Raw genomic sequence first — 16,814 nt, forward strand, 5'->3', positions numbered from 1 at the left:
CGTTGACTACGCAGGGCTGCCGCGGGGACACTACGCTGACTACGCAGAGCTGCCGCGGGGACACTACGCTGACTATGCAGGGCTGCCGCGGGGACACTACGCTGACTACGCAGGGCTGCCGCGGGGACACTACGCTGACTACGCAGGGCTGCCGCGGGGACACTACGCTGACTACGCAGGGCTGCCGCGGGGACACTACGCTAACTACGCAGGGCTGCCGCGGGGACACTACGCTGACTACGCAGGGCTGCCGCAGGGACACTACTCTGACTACGCAGGGCTGCCTGACGGGGACACTACGATGACTACGCAGGGCTGCCGCGGGGACACTACTCTGAATATGCAGGGCTGCCACGGGGACACTACGTTGACTACGCAGGGCTGCCGCGGGGACACTACGCTGACTACGCAGAGCTGCCGCGGGGACACTACGCTGACTATGCAGGGCTGCCGCGGGGACACTACGCTGACTACGCAGGGCTGCCGCGGGGACACTACGCTGACTACGCAGGGCTGCCGCGGGGACACTACGCTGACTACGCAGGGCTGCCGCGGGGACACTACGCTAACTACGCAGGGCTGCCGCGGGGACACTACGCTGACTACGCAGGGCTGCCGTGGGGACACTACTCTGACTACGCAGGGCTGCCGCGGGGACACTACGCTGACTACGAAGGGCTGCCACGGGGACACTATACTAACTACGCAGGGCTGCCACGGGGACACTACGCTGACTACGCAGGGCTGCCGCGGGGACACTACGCTGACTACGCAGGGCTGCCGCGGGGACACTACGCTGACTACGCAGGGCTGCCGCGGGGACACTACGCTGACTAAGCAGGGCTGCCGCGGGGACACTACGCTGACTACGCAGGGCTGCCGCGGGGACACTACGCTGACTACACAGGGCTGCCGTGGGGACACTACGCTGACTATGCAGGGCTGCCGCGGGGACACTACGCTGACTACGCAGGGCTGCCGCGGGGACACTACGCTGACTACGCAGGCCTCCCGCGGGGACACTACGCTGACTACGCAGGGCTGCCGCGGGGACACTACGCTGACTACGCAGGGCTGCCGCGGGGACACTACGCTGACTACGCAGGGCTGCCGCGGGGACACTACACTGACTACGCAGGGCTGCCGCGGGGACACTACGCTGACTACGCAGGGCTGCCGTGGGGACACTACGCTGACTACGCAGGGCTGCCGCGGGGACACTACGCTGACTACGCAGGGCTGCCGCGGGGACACTACGCTGACTACGCAGGGCTGCCGCGGGGACACTACGCTGACTATGCAGGGCTGCCGCGGGGACACTACGCTGACTACGCAGGGCTGCCGCGGGGACACTACGCTGACTACGCAGGGCTGCCGCGGGGACACTACGCTGACTACGCAGGGCTGCCGCGGGGACACTACGCTGACTACGCAGGGCTGCCGCGGGGACACTACGCTGACTACGCAGGGCTGCCGCGGGGACACTACGCTGACTACGCAGGGCTGCCGCGGGGACACTACGCTGACTACGCAGGGCTGCCGCGGGGACACTACGCTGACTACGCAGGGCTGCCGCGGGGACAATACACTGACTACGCAGGGCAACCATTGGGCTATGCTGACAACGTAGCTTAGGCTGCCGCCATGAAACTACACAAGTACCATATGTATAGTTCCATACATCATTCCTATATGTTCTGTAAGGGGCCTGTATAGGTCATTGGGTACTTGTTTCCTATCTGGGCGCCCAGGTTTTCAACGTACGGCACCGTAATGAAATCGTATCGCATCGGATTCGGTACGCGATGATGTACGATGGCATACGATGCTATCCGATCCGATTTCATTTTAAATCGGATCGCATCGCATGCGGTGACGCGATCAACCCCGATTTTTACATTGGAATCAATGTTAAATGGTCCCTGAGACCCGATTTTACATTGATTTCAATGTAATAACCCCGCAAACCCACGATTTGTATTGGAAACCCCCCCCTGATGGTTTAAAATGCGCCTCTATTGTTAACGCCACCTCAGTATTGACGTCAACCCGAAGCGTGGCGAGCGGCGGCGGTATGCGTCCTCCGACTTTTTCATACCCCCACTATCCACGTCGGCGTGGAGCTGAGAATAGAATAGTGTGGCGAGCGCAGCGAGCCACCGAGCCCGAAGCGTGGCGAGCGCAGCGAGCCACCGAGCCCGAAGCGTGGCGAGCGGATACCTGTGAAGCCCGCGAGGGGACACGGATACCTGTGAAGTATCCGCGTGCGCTCGCCACGCTTCGGGCTCGGTGGCTCGCTGCGCTCGCCACACTATTCTATTCTCAACTCCACGCCGACGTGGATAGTGGGGGTATGAAAAAGTCGGAGGACGCATACCGCCGCCGCTCGCCACGCTTCGGGTTGACGTCAATACTGGGGTGGCGTTAACAATGGAGGCGCATTTTAAACCATCAGGGGGGGGGGTTCCTATATATCCTATGGGCCAACCATAAAAGCGGGAACGAAATCGGATCGCATCGCATTGTTCAATATCGTGTATGTGCATTTGTGGTATCCAATGCAATGCGATCCGATTTTTATACGGAGAATAGCATGGTGCGCAATTAACGTAGCGGTCGCCCAGATAGGAAACAAGTACCGGTCATTGACATGTTTTACTAGTATTTACAACATGTTTGTTTGAAGACTCGCACCTAGGTATCATTACCATCCCTAACCATTCTTACCTTCTCCCTAGACGTTCCGGCCTGCCGCTATGCTGATAGAGCGCTCCTCAGATTTTGGTCGCACCTGGAAGGTGTTCCGTTATTTCTCCTACAACTGCACCAAAATGTTCCCTGGGGTCCCAGTGCATGCTCTCCAGAACATTGATGACATCATTTGTGATCAGCGATACTCGGACATTGAGCCATCCACCGAAGGAGAGGTCAGCCACTGAATTTGTGTGTGTGTATAAATATATATACTAGGTGATTCATCGCGCCCTACGGGCGCTCTTCACACCGTCGTAAGGGGCTGCGCCCCCTTAATTTGTGAACATTTGTATATGAGAAAGATGGTTAGAATTGTATGAAAGATGGCCTGTATTGCAACTTCAGTTATAGGTGAAATGTGTTAAATAGAGAGCATATGATGTGGAAGGGGGTGTGTATTGTTTTGTTTAATTAAAAAGCGGTTACAGAGTAAGATGTACATTGATAGTGTGGATGGTACAGTGACATTTGTGGGTGTGGGGGGGGGGCTGTGTGTGCATGTTGTTTAGGTGTGTGTGTGCAATAGTATAGTAGGGTGTTTCTGAGTCAGCGGCTCCCCACTGGCGGAGGTCACGACACAGGAAAACAGGAGGCTGGGTAGTGATAGGGGTGTGTGGGAATAAGGGGGACTAAAGAGGAGGGTGGGAGATACTGTGCTGCTTCTGCCAGTGGGTGAGGGTCCAGCGTGGCAGCACAGGAGTACAGGATGGTGGCCCTTAGTCAGTGTCTCCTCCTACTGGGTGGGAGTTCGGGTGCATGAGAGCAGGAGGCTGGGCTATGAGGCATGATAGGGGCATGTGGGCAAAACAGCCTCAGCGACTCCCCAGTGGTGGAAGTTACGGTTCAGGAGAGCAGGAAGCTGGGTAGTGATAGGGGTGTGTGAGTATACGGGGGACTAAAGAGGGGCTTAGGGGTGCCGTGAATTGCGGGAGGGGCGCGGGGGGTGCCGTGAATCAAGGGAGGGAGGGGGCGCAGGTGTCGGCGAATCGCGGGAGAGGGCGGGGGTCCGCAAAGCGTGGGAGGGGGCGTGAATTGCGCGAGGGGGGTTTGCGAATCGTGGGAGGGGGGTGCGCGGGGGGTCCGTGAATTGCGGGAGGGGGGGGGGGCACGGGGCGCGATGAATCACTTAGTTGGTTATATATTCTTGTAGAAGGATGGTAGGATGTTGCTGTCATTCAGAATGCATTTACATAAACAGTAATAGTAGCAGTAAAAGGTCTGACTTAAAACACCTACAGTAAAACAGAACAGGTGTTATATATTATACAAAGAATTGGTTGATGATGTGTAGGTTGACGTGCACATAGTTCATAGTTGTCACTGGAAAAAAATTGCTACAAGAAAAAATCAACACAGAAAGTTCAACACATGTAAATGTTAACATAAGTGTGGCACTTCATCGGTGTCCATGTCGACACATGAGAATGAATATGAAAACATTCAAAAAAAGAAAAATTAATCTTCAAAAACTCATGTCAACCTTTTTCATTGTCGAACATAGCCGTGCCAGTGTTTTGCATGTGCCATTTAATCCTGGGGATGCCGTGAATGGGGGGGGGAGGTGCATACCCAATATGACCCTCTCCAGGAGGGACACATTGCTCTGTTTCTGGACTTTCTTCTTAATTTATGGATTACCATCACCTGTGCTTAAACACCTTTCTTATCAATTACCCTGTTTAAAATGACAGGTGATGACAATCATAAATTAAGATGGAAGTCCACAAACATAGCATTCTGTCCCTCCTGGAGAGGGTCATGTTAGGAGGTATGGAGGTGTGGGGCGCTCACCTGGTGTGTCTGGTGTGTAGCTGTGTCTTTGCTGTGTAACATGGAGAGGCAGAGGGTGTCTGGCACTGTCTGTGGGCTCACTGGGCTGGTTCTCTGTCATGTGAGTCAGTCATGTGAGTCAGAGGCTCCACCCAGGGTTATATCTCCAGACACACTTTGAGTGACACAGATGTAGCCAAATATATAAGAGATGGAGAGAGAGAGAGAGAGAGGGGGGGGGGGGGAGATTTTAGAGCCACACCAGCAGCAGCAGCAGCAGCACTCAGCTTAGGTCATGGATATCAGTGTTATGTGAATTTGCAGATCTCGGCTTAGCAGAAGGATTTATCTTCTGATTTAAATGACTGAGGACACCTATTTCTGTCAGGATAAGACTTTGGGCCTGATTCAGTATCAGTTGCAGTTTTGCTTTTGCTCGCATGCCCGATCCCTCCCCACGATGCGATTGCTAAATATTTTCAATCGCATAACAAAAATGTGAACACTTTGCAGAGTTGCGAATCGCTCACATAACTTGGTAACCTCCTGGCAGAGGTAGGGCTGCCGTGTTTTGGCTCACAGTGGCTGTGTCACATCACATCCGTTGTCAAGACTGTGCCCACTCAATGTTGGGTCACCGCCCAACACTGCATCACTGTACCCGCCATCACTCAGACGTGAGTTTGAGCCCTCACGCGTGTGCGTTGCGGTGGGTGCGCATTTGCAGTTGTATGAGAATAGCAACGTAGCAGTTTTGGCATAACAGCAACCAGGACTGAATTCGGCCCTTTGTCTTGTTTTTCTGCGTAAGGTGTAACTTCTGCCAGCGATAAGGTTAGTTGGGGTTCCCCTAGATACACCTATCCAGCTGGAATCTCAGGCTGGCAATATCAGAAGAAAAAGAGGTTGATAAATTCAATAAATAAATAATAATGTTTCTATTGCCAATTAAAAAAAATATCTAAATATCTACCTGTATTTTGAACCTTTTTTCACATTATTTCAGTTTTGCTGCGGTGTATCCCCCTGAGAGCCATCTGGTAAAGCCATAGGATAAACCCTTGCGAGAAATGATAATAATTATTGAATTTCTCTACTTACAGGTGATTTTCAAAGTCCTTGACCCAGCTATTAAGGTGGAAGATCCCTACAGTCTGGAGATCCAAGGTTGGTCTCCGCCACAGTTATGCGAACATCTCTCCGTGCCCCTTCCTCGGGTTCTCCTGATTCCTAATACAGCATTGCTTATAATGTTCTTCCTCTATAATGTGTGGAAACATTATTCTGTTCTATTCATGTGACGTCAGCCCGCCTGCCTTCCCAAGGGACACCCATAAAACTGTGGGCGTCCCCCTGCTCCGGGCTGGTGACCGCCCCCGCAGGTCTTAATTTGGCTGAATGTTTACTCCCATGTGTCTGCGACTTCAGTGATTCCCTTTCTCTCATACATTTTAGTTTCCTGATCTATAATATATATAATGATATGCGTGTGATTATTACAGTAGATTCACGTATGTATTAGTTACTGGATCTAGTACTGAATAAATGATTTTTGTGCAGAACTTCTCCAAATCACAAACTTAAGGATCAACTTCACGAAGCTTCATACGCTGGGCGATAACCTCCTGGACCAGCGTCCAGAAGTCCTGCAGAAATATTATTACTCCGTCTATGAGCTGGTGGTGCGCGGGAGCTGCTTCTGCTATGGCCATGCTTCAGAGTGCTCCCCGGTGGAGGGGATAGAAGGCGGAGTGGAAGGGATGGTAATATACGGATAATGATTATTATCGGGTCTATGTACTAAGCCTTGGAGACAGAGAAAGGGAACGGGAATAAAGAATCAGCCAATCAGTTACTAGTTGCCATGTTACAGGCTATGTTTGAAAAATAACAGGAGCTAATTGGCTGGTACTTTATAAATAGGTGTGTATTTATTATATTTTTTCTATCTGTCTGTCTATACAGTATGTCTATCTATCTATCTATCTGTCTGTCTGTCTGTCTGTCTGTCTGTCTGTCTGTCTGTCTGTCTGTCTATCTATCTATCTATCTATCTATCTATCTATACATCTATATGCCCATTTATCATGGATAGTATTTCAATGTGATCTGGGCAGAATATTGCATTGTAAAATGCGATCAGGAACAGGAGAAAGTGGTAAGTTAGGCTCAGCATGGGTTTTTCAAAAACAGATCATGTCAGACTAATTTAATTAGCTTATATGAGGAAGTCAGTAGGGGGCTGGACTTAGGGAAATTTGTTGATGTAAAACTGCTTGATTTCACTAAAGCTTTTGACACGGTGCCTCATAAAAGGTTATTAATGATACTAGGTAATTAAGGGTTAGGAGATAAAATCTGTAATTGGATTAATTAAAAACTGGTTGCACAATTGGGGACAGAGAATAGTCGAACACATTCATGGCATACATTCATACGTGTCTGTGTCAATCTTTCTCTCTCTCTCTATATATTTGTTTTTCTCTCCATCTTTCCTCTATCAATGTATAGTTTCTGCACATATATGACAATAGATGCTTCATACATGTAACTGATATAAATGGCTAGGAAGGAAGCAGCACAGGACCTGCATTGACTGTCTGTTCACTTACAGATACACGGACGATGCGTGTGCAAGCACCACACAGTAGGCCTGAACTGTGAGCACTGCCGCGATTTCTACCATGACCATCCGTGGCGACCAGCCGAGCCCAACAACCCACATTCCTGCAAAGGTGAGAGACGGTATATCCCATAGAGATCGGTGCCCCATATCACACCTCCCAACATAACCCTCTCCAGTAGGGACACAATGCTCTTTTTATGGACTTCCCTCGGAATGAATGATTGCCATCACCTGTGTTGAAACACCTTTCTCATCAATTACCTGTTCGGCACAGGTGCTGGCAATCATACATTCCGGGAAAAGTCCCAAAACAGAGCATTTTCTCCCTCCTGGAGAGGGTCATGTTGGAGGTATGCCATATTCCAGAGGCTCTCTCCAGCTTAGCTGAATATAGACCCATGAGAGCAGCTACTGCAATGACGTATATATGTAATTACTGCTTATATATGAATTAGTGTTGTGTTTGCATCATTCTAGAATGTAACTGTAACAACCACTCCAGAAAGTGCCACTTTGACATGGCGGTGTTCCTCGCCACCGGCCGGGTGAGCGGGGGTGTGTGTGACGACTGCCAGCACAACACGATGGGACGCAACTGCGAGCTGTGCCGACCGTTCTACTACCTGGACCCCTGGTCAGATATCAGGGCGGAGGGGGCCTGCATCTGTAAGTCTGGTCTCCGTCTGTGTCTGCAAGAGAAACAGAGAACTATTATGTACATCAGTACTAAAGAACAGAATTCGCCCCTACAGCTTGTGACTGTGACCCGGTGGGTTCTTTGGACGGTGGAGTCTGTGACAGCCACACGAACGTCAACTTGGGGATGATTGCCGGACAGTGTCGCTGCAAGGAGAACGTAAAGGGGGAACGCTGCGACAGCTGCAAGGAAAACTTCTATGGTCTCAGCCAAAATGACCGTCTGGGTTGTCAACGTAAGGAATGCCTAGTAGGACTCCACATAAAATCTGAGATACCCTTCCCATCTCTGTGACTCATGCCTCATAGCTGCAACTTTTTGTATCTGGGTGGGATGAATCCATTTTTTTTTTTGTGTTTTGCTTTCGGAATGTATCTGTCCGAAACCCCCTTCCCCTCATCCCTCCCTGCTAGGTACAGGCCAAATCCAGCTCCCACAGCAGGTGGCCCCTCCCTAGTTGCGTCGCTGCTTATGGCTACTTGTGTTTCTATCTTCCATACCTGTCTGTGTCTTCACTTCTACATCTCCTGTTCCTCCCCAGCATGCAGGTGTGACCCCCGCGGTACCACGGCCGGAAACACACCGTGCGACCAAATTAGCGGTGACTGCTACTGTAAGCGCTTTGTGACAGGACGGTACTGTAACGAATGCCTGGTGAGTGCTCCGGAACAGACAACACTACAGGGAAAGTTGTCGCTACTTCACCATAACATGTGTCTCGTTCCGCTCATCGTGCGGCTTTGGACAATATATCGGCACTTTATGAGTTCAAGATAATCCTCTAACTGTTCTTATCAGGGGGCAGCTACAGGTTTATATATCCCAAATATGAAACCTATATGTCCTTGTACACCTAAAATCGTTCACAGGGGGATGCTGCTCCATCTGGGACTCTTTCTCTTAATGCGGCAATCATTTAAAAGGCATCCTTTTTCCTTTTAAATGATTTCTGCAAATAAGTTGCACATTTAGAGCCAGAAAGGTTCCGAGTGCGTCCGATACTTAAGCAGCAGGTTCCTTACAAGGGCAGTGTATGGCTTTATAGTACACAGGGGTAATTCAGACCCGCTCACTAGACTGCGTATATCCGCTGCATCCTACCCGCCGGGTAGTGACCGCCCACCGCCCTCCCTGCAGTTTCATGTGACTGGATGTGTATGCCTACGGGCGATAAATCGCTTTATAGTCGCCGACCATCAAGTGATTTTTTTTTTCCTCATTTGCAAATAAAAGTCACTCTAGGCTGACTTTCATTTATGACGGATATGGCCAGAATTTGGGTGGGCGCTGCCGTCATGTGACATTAGCCTCCGACCCTGAGCAGGCTTCCACATGCCACAATCTCTACAGCAAAACGCCCCTCCCTGCTTCGCGTGTGTATAACTGCCCCCAATGTAGAGGGGATTAGTCAGGTCCATATGCGAAATTAACATGCAAGCGCCACGTTTGTGACATTCCTGCGCATATGCCGTGTGTGTGCATCCACGGTGGACAGCATTGCGGCCGGCGGGGGTGTGTGTGTGGGGGGGGTAGACGACATGGGGCGGCGGGCTGGGGGACTCACCCAGCGTTTCATGGGTGTTTCCATGGAAATCACCCAGTGACGTGGGCGCCAGGGGCAGGTAGCGGACACCACTGTCAGAATGGGCACACATCTGAGGTTGCTCTGAGCTAGCGCGTGCCTTCCACATCATTCCATGGTCGTTGCAATGTTGCAATGAATGAAGTGTTGCAATGAATGAAGTGTTGCAATAAAACCAGATTTAAGATTCTCACTTTTTCCCCCCAATTACAGCCAGAGTTTTGGGGTCTCAGTAATGACAATGCGGGGTGCCGCCCTTGTGACTGTGATTTTGGAGGAGCCTATAACAATAGGTAGGTATTACTCTGTAAGTGACTCAGCCATAGTATCACAGCCACCTACCTGCATCCTCTGTCGCTGCAGGTGCTCCCTGGAAGACGGGCAGTGCGAGTGTCGCGCCAACATCATAAGTCGGCAATGTGGGGACGTGCAGCCGGGATACTTCTGTATGCCTCTGGATTTCTATACGTATGAAGCAGAGAACGCGCGAGGACTCTCTCCCACAGACCCCCAAACGCCGGTACATCACCTGGAATATATTCATTTATTTATTCATATATAATAATTGTCCATTGAGGTTATTGCTGATATGTTATTTTGGGCCAGATGTATCGCGCTTCAAGTGATAAAATGGAGAGTGATAAACAACCAGCCAATCAGCTCCTAACTGTCATGTTACAGGCTGGGTTTGAAAAATGACAGGTAGGAGCTGATTGGCTGGTTGTTGATCACTTTTTGAAGCTAAGTGCATCTGTCTCTTTGTCTCTATAGTGAGAAGTAGAATGCAGATATTAATGAGATGGACATCGAGCGCTGGTGATCCAGATGCATCGATGCTCTACGGCCTAATTCAGCTTCAGTTGTAGATTTGCGTATTTACAACTGCTGGTACGAGTATGCTTGGTGGCCGCCCAGCGCAATATGAGTCCGCACCACATGTGTTTCCACTGGGTGCAGACCCTGACATGTGCCTCTGCCGGGTGCAGACCCTGACATGTGCCTCCGCCGGGTGCAGACCCTGACATGTGCCTCTGCCGGGTGCAGACCCTGACATATACCGCCACCTGGTGCAGACCCTGACATGTGCCTCCGCCGGGTGCAGACCCTGACATGTGCCTCCGCCGGGTGCAGACCCTGACATGTGCCTCTGCCTGGTGCAGACCCTGACATGTGCCTCTGCCTGGTGCAGACCCTGACATGTGCCTCTGCCGGGTGCAGACCCTGACATATACCGCCACCTGGTGCAGACCCTGACATGTGCCTCCGCCGGGTGCAGACCCTGACATGTGCCTCCGCCGGGTGCAGACCCTGACATGTGCCTCTGCCTGGTGCAGACCCTGACATGTGCCTCTGCCTGGTGCAGACCCTGACATGTGCCTCTGCCGGGTGCAGACCCTGACATATATCACCACCGGGTGCAGACCCTGACATGTGCCTCTGCCGGGTGCAGACCCTGACATATACCGCCACCGGGTGCAGACCCTGACATGTGCCTCTGCCGGGTGCAGACCCTGACATGTGCCTCTGCCGGGTGCAGACCCTGACATGTGCCTCTGCCGGGTGCAGACCCTGACATGTGCCTCCGCCGGGTGCAGACCCTGACATGTGCCTCTGCCTGGTGCAGACCCTGACATGTGCCTCTGCCTGGTGCAGACCCTGACATGTGCCTCTGCCGGGTGCAGACCCTGACATGTGCCTCCGCCGGGTGCAGACCCTGACATGTGCCTCCGCCTGGTGCAGACCCTGACATATACCGCCACCGGGTGCAGACCCTGACATGTGCCTCCGCCGGGTGCAGACCCTGACATGTGCCTCCGCCTGGTGCAGACCCTGACATGTGCCTCTGCCGGGTGCAGACCCTGACATGTGCCTCCGCCTGGTGCAGACCCTGTCATATACCGCCACCGGGTGCAGACCCTGACATGTGCCTCCGCCGGGTGCAGACCCTGACATGTGCCTCTGCCGGGTGCAGACCCTGACATGTGCCTCTGCCGGGTGCAGACCCTGACATGTGCCTCTGCCGGGTGCAGACCCTGACATATATCACCACCGGGTGCAGACCCTGACATGTGCCTCTGCCGGTTGCAGACCCTGACATATACCGCCACCGGGTGCAGACCCTGACATGTGCCTCTGCCGGGTGCAGACCCTGACATGTGCCTCTGCCGGGTGCAGACCCTGACATGTGCCTCTGCCGGGTGCAGACCCTGACATATACCGCCGCCGGGTGCAGACCCTGACATGTGCCTCTGCCGGGTGCAGACCCTGACATATACCGCCACCGGGTGCAAACCCTGACATGTGCCTCTGCTGGGTGCAGACCCTGACATGTGCCTCCGCCGGGTGCAGACCCTGACATGTGCCTCTGCCGGGTGCAGACCCTGACATATACCGCCGCCGGGTGCAGACCCTGACATGTGCCTCTACCCGGTGCAGACCCTGACATGTGCCTCTGCCGGGTGCAGACCCTGACATATATCACCACCGGGTGCAGACCCTGACATGTGCCTCTGCCGGTTGCAGACCCTGACATATACCGCCACCGGGTGCAGACCCTGACATGTGCCTCTGCCGGGTGCAGACCCTGACATGTGCCTCTGCCGGGTGCAGACCCTGACATGTGCCTCTGCCGGGTGCAGACCCTGACATATACCGCCGCCGGGTGCAGACCCTGACATGTGCCTCTGCCGGGTGCAGACCCTGACATATACCGCCACCGGGTGCAAACCCTGACATGTGCCTCTGCCGGGTGCAGACCCTGACATGTGCCTCCGCCGGGTGCAGACCCTGACATGTGCCTCTGCCGGGTGCAGACCCTGACATATACCGCCGCCGGGTGCAGACCCTGACATGTGCCTCTACCGGGTGCAGACCCTGACATGTGCCTCTGCCGGGTGCAGACCCTGACATGTGCCTCTGCCGGGTGCAGACCCTGACATGTGCCTCTGCCGGGTGCAGACCCTGACATATACCGCCACCGGGTGCAGACCCTGACATGTGCCTCTGCCGGGTGCAGACCCTGACATATACCGCCACCGGGTGCAGACCCTGACATGTGCCTCTGCCGGGTGCAGACCCTGACATGTGCCTCCGCCGGGTGCAGACCCTGACATATACCGCCACCGGGTGCAGACCCTGACATGTGCCTCTGCCGGGTGCAGACCCTGACATGTGCCTCTGCCGGGTGCAGACCCTGACATGTGCCTCTGCCGGGTGCAGACCCTGACATGTGCCTCTGCCGGGTGCAGACCCTGACATGTGCCTGTGCCGGGTGCAGACCCTGACATGTGCCTCCGCCGGGTGCAGACCCTGACATATACCGCCACCGGGTGCAGACCCTGACATGTGCCTCCGCCGGGTGCAGACCCTGACATATACCGCCACCGGGTGCAGACCCTGACATGTGCCTCTGCCGGGTGCAGACCCTGACATGTGCCTCTGCCGGGTGCAGACCCTGACATATACCGCCACCGGGTGCAGACCCTGACATGTGCCTCTGCCGGGTGCAGACCCTGACATATACCGCCACCGGGTGCAGACCCTGACATGTGCCTCTGCCGGGTGCAGACCCTGACATATACCGCCACCGGGTGCAGACCCTGACATGTGCCTCCGCCGGGTGCAGACCCTGACATGTGCCTCTGCCGGGTGCAGACCCTGACATATACCGCCACCGGGTGCAGACCCTGACATGTGCCTCTGACGGGTGCAGACCCTGACATATACCACAACCGGGTGCAGATCCTGACATGTGCCTCCGCCTGGTGCAGACCCTGACATATACCGCCACCGGGTGCAGACCCTGACATGTGCCTCCGCCGGGTGCAGACCCTGACATGTGCCTCCGCCGGGTGCAGACACTGACATGTGCCTCCACCTGGTGCAGACCCTGTCATGTGCCTCCACCGGGTGCAGACCCTGACATACAGTATACCGCCACCGGGTGCAGACCCTGACATGTGCCTCCACCTGGTGCAGACCCTGACATATACCGCCACTGGGTGCAGACCCTGACATGTGCCACCGGGTGCAGACCCTGACATGTGCCTCCGCCGGGTGCAGCCCTGACATGTGCCTCCGCCTGGTGCAGACCCTGTCATATACCGCCACCGGGTGCAGACTCTGACATGTGCCTCCACCTGGTGCAGACCTTGACATGTGCCTCCGCCGGGTGCAGACCATGACATGTGCCTCCGCCGGGTGCAGACCATGACATGTGCCTCCGCCGGGTGCACACCCTGACGTGTGCCTCCGTCGGGTGCAGACCTTGACGTGTGCCTCCGCCTGGTGCAGACCTTGACGTGTGCCTCCGCCTGGTGCAGACCTTGACGTGTGCCTCCGCCTGGTGCAGACCCTGACATGTGCCACCGCCGGGTGCACGCCCTGACATGTGCCTCCGCTGGGTGCACGCCCTGACATGTGCCTCCGCCTGGTGCATCATTTATTTATTATAAACATCTGCTTTTGTTTTCCTTTGATCTCTGCCACCACAATCCTCTCCCATCACTGCCCCATTATTTCCACATTGCAGCAATAATAGCTCTGTCAGGGTGCAGCGGCGCAGGGTGCGCACCTTAATATAATGATGGTTGTGTGCTAGCCCTGAGAGGGCACTAGCAAATGCCACCATTGTAATGCCAATGATCCGTCAGGCAGGCAGCGTACAGTTACACAGTCCCTGATTACCCAGATACGGGAATTACACCTGCCAGGAATTCCTCAAAGAGCTATTGTTGGAGGAAAGTAATGTGACCACATAGGTGGAGAGCCGCCAGGGCACGTACCCCCTCACTTCGGCACTCTCTGCCCCATTTACATTCCTCGGTGAAGATATCGCCCAGATTGCTCCCTTACATTCCTTATCCGGCTGATTGCGGCCTCTGCTGTGAGAATATTATATATATATACTGTATATGGAGCTTTGCACAGCTGCTGATTCCGGAGTCTCCTCAGCAGCTCTGTCCTAATCCTTTGTGTTTCATCTATAAGCCCGGGCATTGTCTGGGCGTATCGGGATAGGTCTTCATGCTGCCGGTATGAGGCCTGTTCATTCTAGTCAGGTGTTTGGAGCTTTGGAATCACGCAGCTCCCTGTTGTCACTGCCTAAGTATGAGGCCGATTCAGGCCCATTCCAATTCGGCCCTGTGTCTGATGGTGGTTTCGTATATGTACATGTATAAACCCCTGGAGCCAATGGAGAAGCCCATAGGCGGTGCCCCGAAGGAGGGGTTTTAGTGCGTACAGAACAGGGGTATTACCACATTTTCACTACCACCCAAGGTCTGATAAACACAGATTTTGGTGCAGGGGGAGAGGATTGAATTCCAGATACTGCCGCAGATACAGAGTCCCCCCGAAGTCCATTTAGTGGACAGATCTGGCGGGTTGTCTCGCTGCGCAAGTTCTGGTTCCCAACATATGCAACAGCAGGTGATTCATATTTGTCTGCCGCTCGCCTCCATCTCTATCTGCAGCTGAAGGAGTGAGACAGGGTGGCAGTGCAGTGGGGTGTTGAGACGTTGACACTGCGGGATTAGCTGAGGTGTGTGAGATCTCTCGCACTAAGGGCAAGGCTGGGGCCAGTGTACACTGATAATGGTTACATTTAGTCCAGTGAGTGTATATAGGTACAAGGTATACAGGATGCTGGGAAAGCAGTTATATCCGCAGGTAAATCGTAGGTTTTCCAAGAGCTAGAAGAATAAGATCTCCCACTGCCACTGCAGGACTAACACAGCCTCAAAATGGGGGGAACTCAGTTGCCATCTTGGTACAGGGAATGGAGCTTCCCTGGAGTAGCAGCAACATGGAGACTCTCAAAAGTCCCACATGTATAGATAGGGTATTGCAGTTGCATCGATGGCTTCAGGGAATAATTGCATTTAGTCCTGCACATGCTGCGGGGTAGCTTCTATGAAGAAGTCAGTAGAGGCTGGACTGGAAATCTGTTGATGTAATACTGCTTGATTTTGCTAAAGCTTTTGACATATGCCTTATAAGAGGTTATTAATGAAACTAGGGGCGAAATGTAATAGGGTGCGATTTTTGGACGAGTTCCAAACTCGCCAGAAATCGCACCTTTAAAAATCGCGTTTTTTGCCGCGAATTCGCATATGTAATGAGATGCGAATTAGCGGCAAAAAATGCGATTTGCCGCGATTTGCCGCGATTTTTAGTCATGAAAATGTGCGCATTTTCAGTCATGAAAATGTGCGCATTTTTATAAATGCGATTTTGTGCTAAAAAAAAAAAGTAAAAAAAAAAATTGCTTTTTACCGGCGAACTACAAGTGCCAGCAGACCTCCCCCGCATGCTGGGACTTGGAGAACCACAAGTCCCAGCATGCGGGGCATTAATGGGCCCGCTGGGACTTGTAGTCCACCTGTAAAAAGAATGTTTATAAAAAACACACACACAGAGAAGTACAAGTTTATTACACACACACACCTCAATTTTACACCAGCATACTTACCATTCCTGGATCCAGCGCTGGTCTGGCTGCTTCACAGCCGGCTCCCCCCGAACTGACAGGCAGCGGGGAGAACCGGCTTTCTCCGTTGCCTCTAACAGCTTCTGTAGCGCTGTCCGAGTGCTACAGAGGCTGAGAGCGTGATTGGCTGAGCTACAGTATGCGTCTCCATGGAGACGCATAGCTCAGCCAATCAGGACTGAGCTATGCGTCTCCATGGAGACGCATACTGTAGCTCAGCCAATCACGCTCTCAGCCTCTGTAGCACTCGGACAGCGCTACAGAAGCTGTTAGAAGCAACGGAGAAAGCCGGTTCTCCCCGCTGCCTGTCAGTGCGGGGGGAGCCGGCTGTGAAGCAGCCAGACCAGCGCTGGATCCAGGAATGGTAAGTATGCTGGTGTAAAATTGAGGTGTGTGTGTAATAAACTTGTACTTCTCTGTGTGTGTGTTTTTTATAAACATTCTTTTTACAGGTGGACTACAAGTCCCAGCGGGCCCATTAATGCCCCGCATGCTGGGACTTGTGGTTCTCCAAGTCCCAGCATGCGGGGGATGTCTGCTGGCACTTGTAGTTCGCCGGTAAAAAGCAATGTAATGATATGTATGATGGATTTAACCCTATCAGGCCGGCGTCCACTGGCCACGGACGCCGGTGACAGCCCCGGGCTTCAGCCCTGGACGGGTGAAGCCTGGGGGGGGGGACCCCTTTATTGGGGGGGTCCCCACTCCTCCAGGTACCCCGTCCAAGGCTGACCAGCCACGGTGCTCATGTTTTGGCCGGGGGACCTTGTATAAAAAGTGTCCCCCGGCTGTGGCATGACACCGCGGGCTGTTGGAGCCCGGTGCTGGTTTCAAAATACGGGGGACCCCCAGATTTTTTGTCCCCCGTATTTTTGGAACCAGGACCGGTCCAAGA

General features: G+C 53.4%; 1 protein-coding gene across 1 annotated transcript in view; it reads left to right on the forward strand.

The window, feature by feature from the left end:
- Window positions 1-16,814, forward strand: part of LOC146026904 (laminin subunit beta-1-like) — a 106,012-nt gene that overhangs the window by 42,283 nt on the left and 46,915 nt on the right. Inside the window, exons 6-14 of the mRNA XM_083157953.1 lie at window positions 2,739-2,927; window positions 5,628-5,691; window positions 6,085-6,287; window positions 7,139-7,259; window positions 7,628-7,816; window positions 7,903-8,082; window positions 8,389-8,501; window positions 9,643-9,722; window positions 9,793-9,949. Of these exons, the coding sequence (XP_083014079.1) occupies window positions 2,739-2,927; window positions 5,628-5,691; window positions 6,085-6,287; window positions 7,139-7,259; window positions 7,628-7,816; window positions 7,903-8,082; window positions 8,389-8,501; window positions 9,643-9,722; window positions 9,793-9,949 (1,296 nt within the window). The remainder of the gene's footprint in view (window positions 1-2,738; window positions 2,928-5,627; window positions 5,692-6,084; window positions 6,288-7,138; window positions 7,260-7,627; window positions 7,817-7,902; window positions 8,083-8,388; window positions 8,502-9,642; window positions 9,723-9,792; window positions 9,950-16,814) is intronic.

Source organism: Crinia signifera, chromosome 8 (genome assembly GCF_055691185.1).
Source record: "Crinia signifera chromosome 8, ASM5569118v1, whole genome shotgun sequence".
In the NCBI taxonomy this organism is placed as follows: Eukaryota; Metazoa; Chordata; class Amphibia; order Anura; family Myobatrachidae; genus Crinia; species Crinia signifera.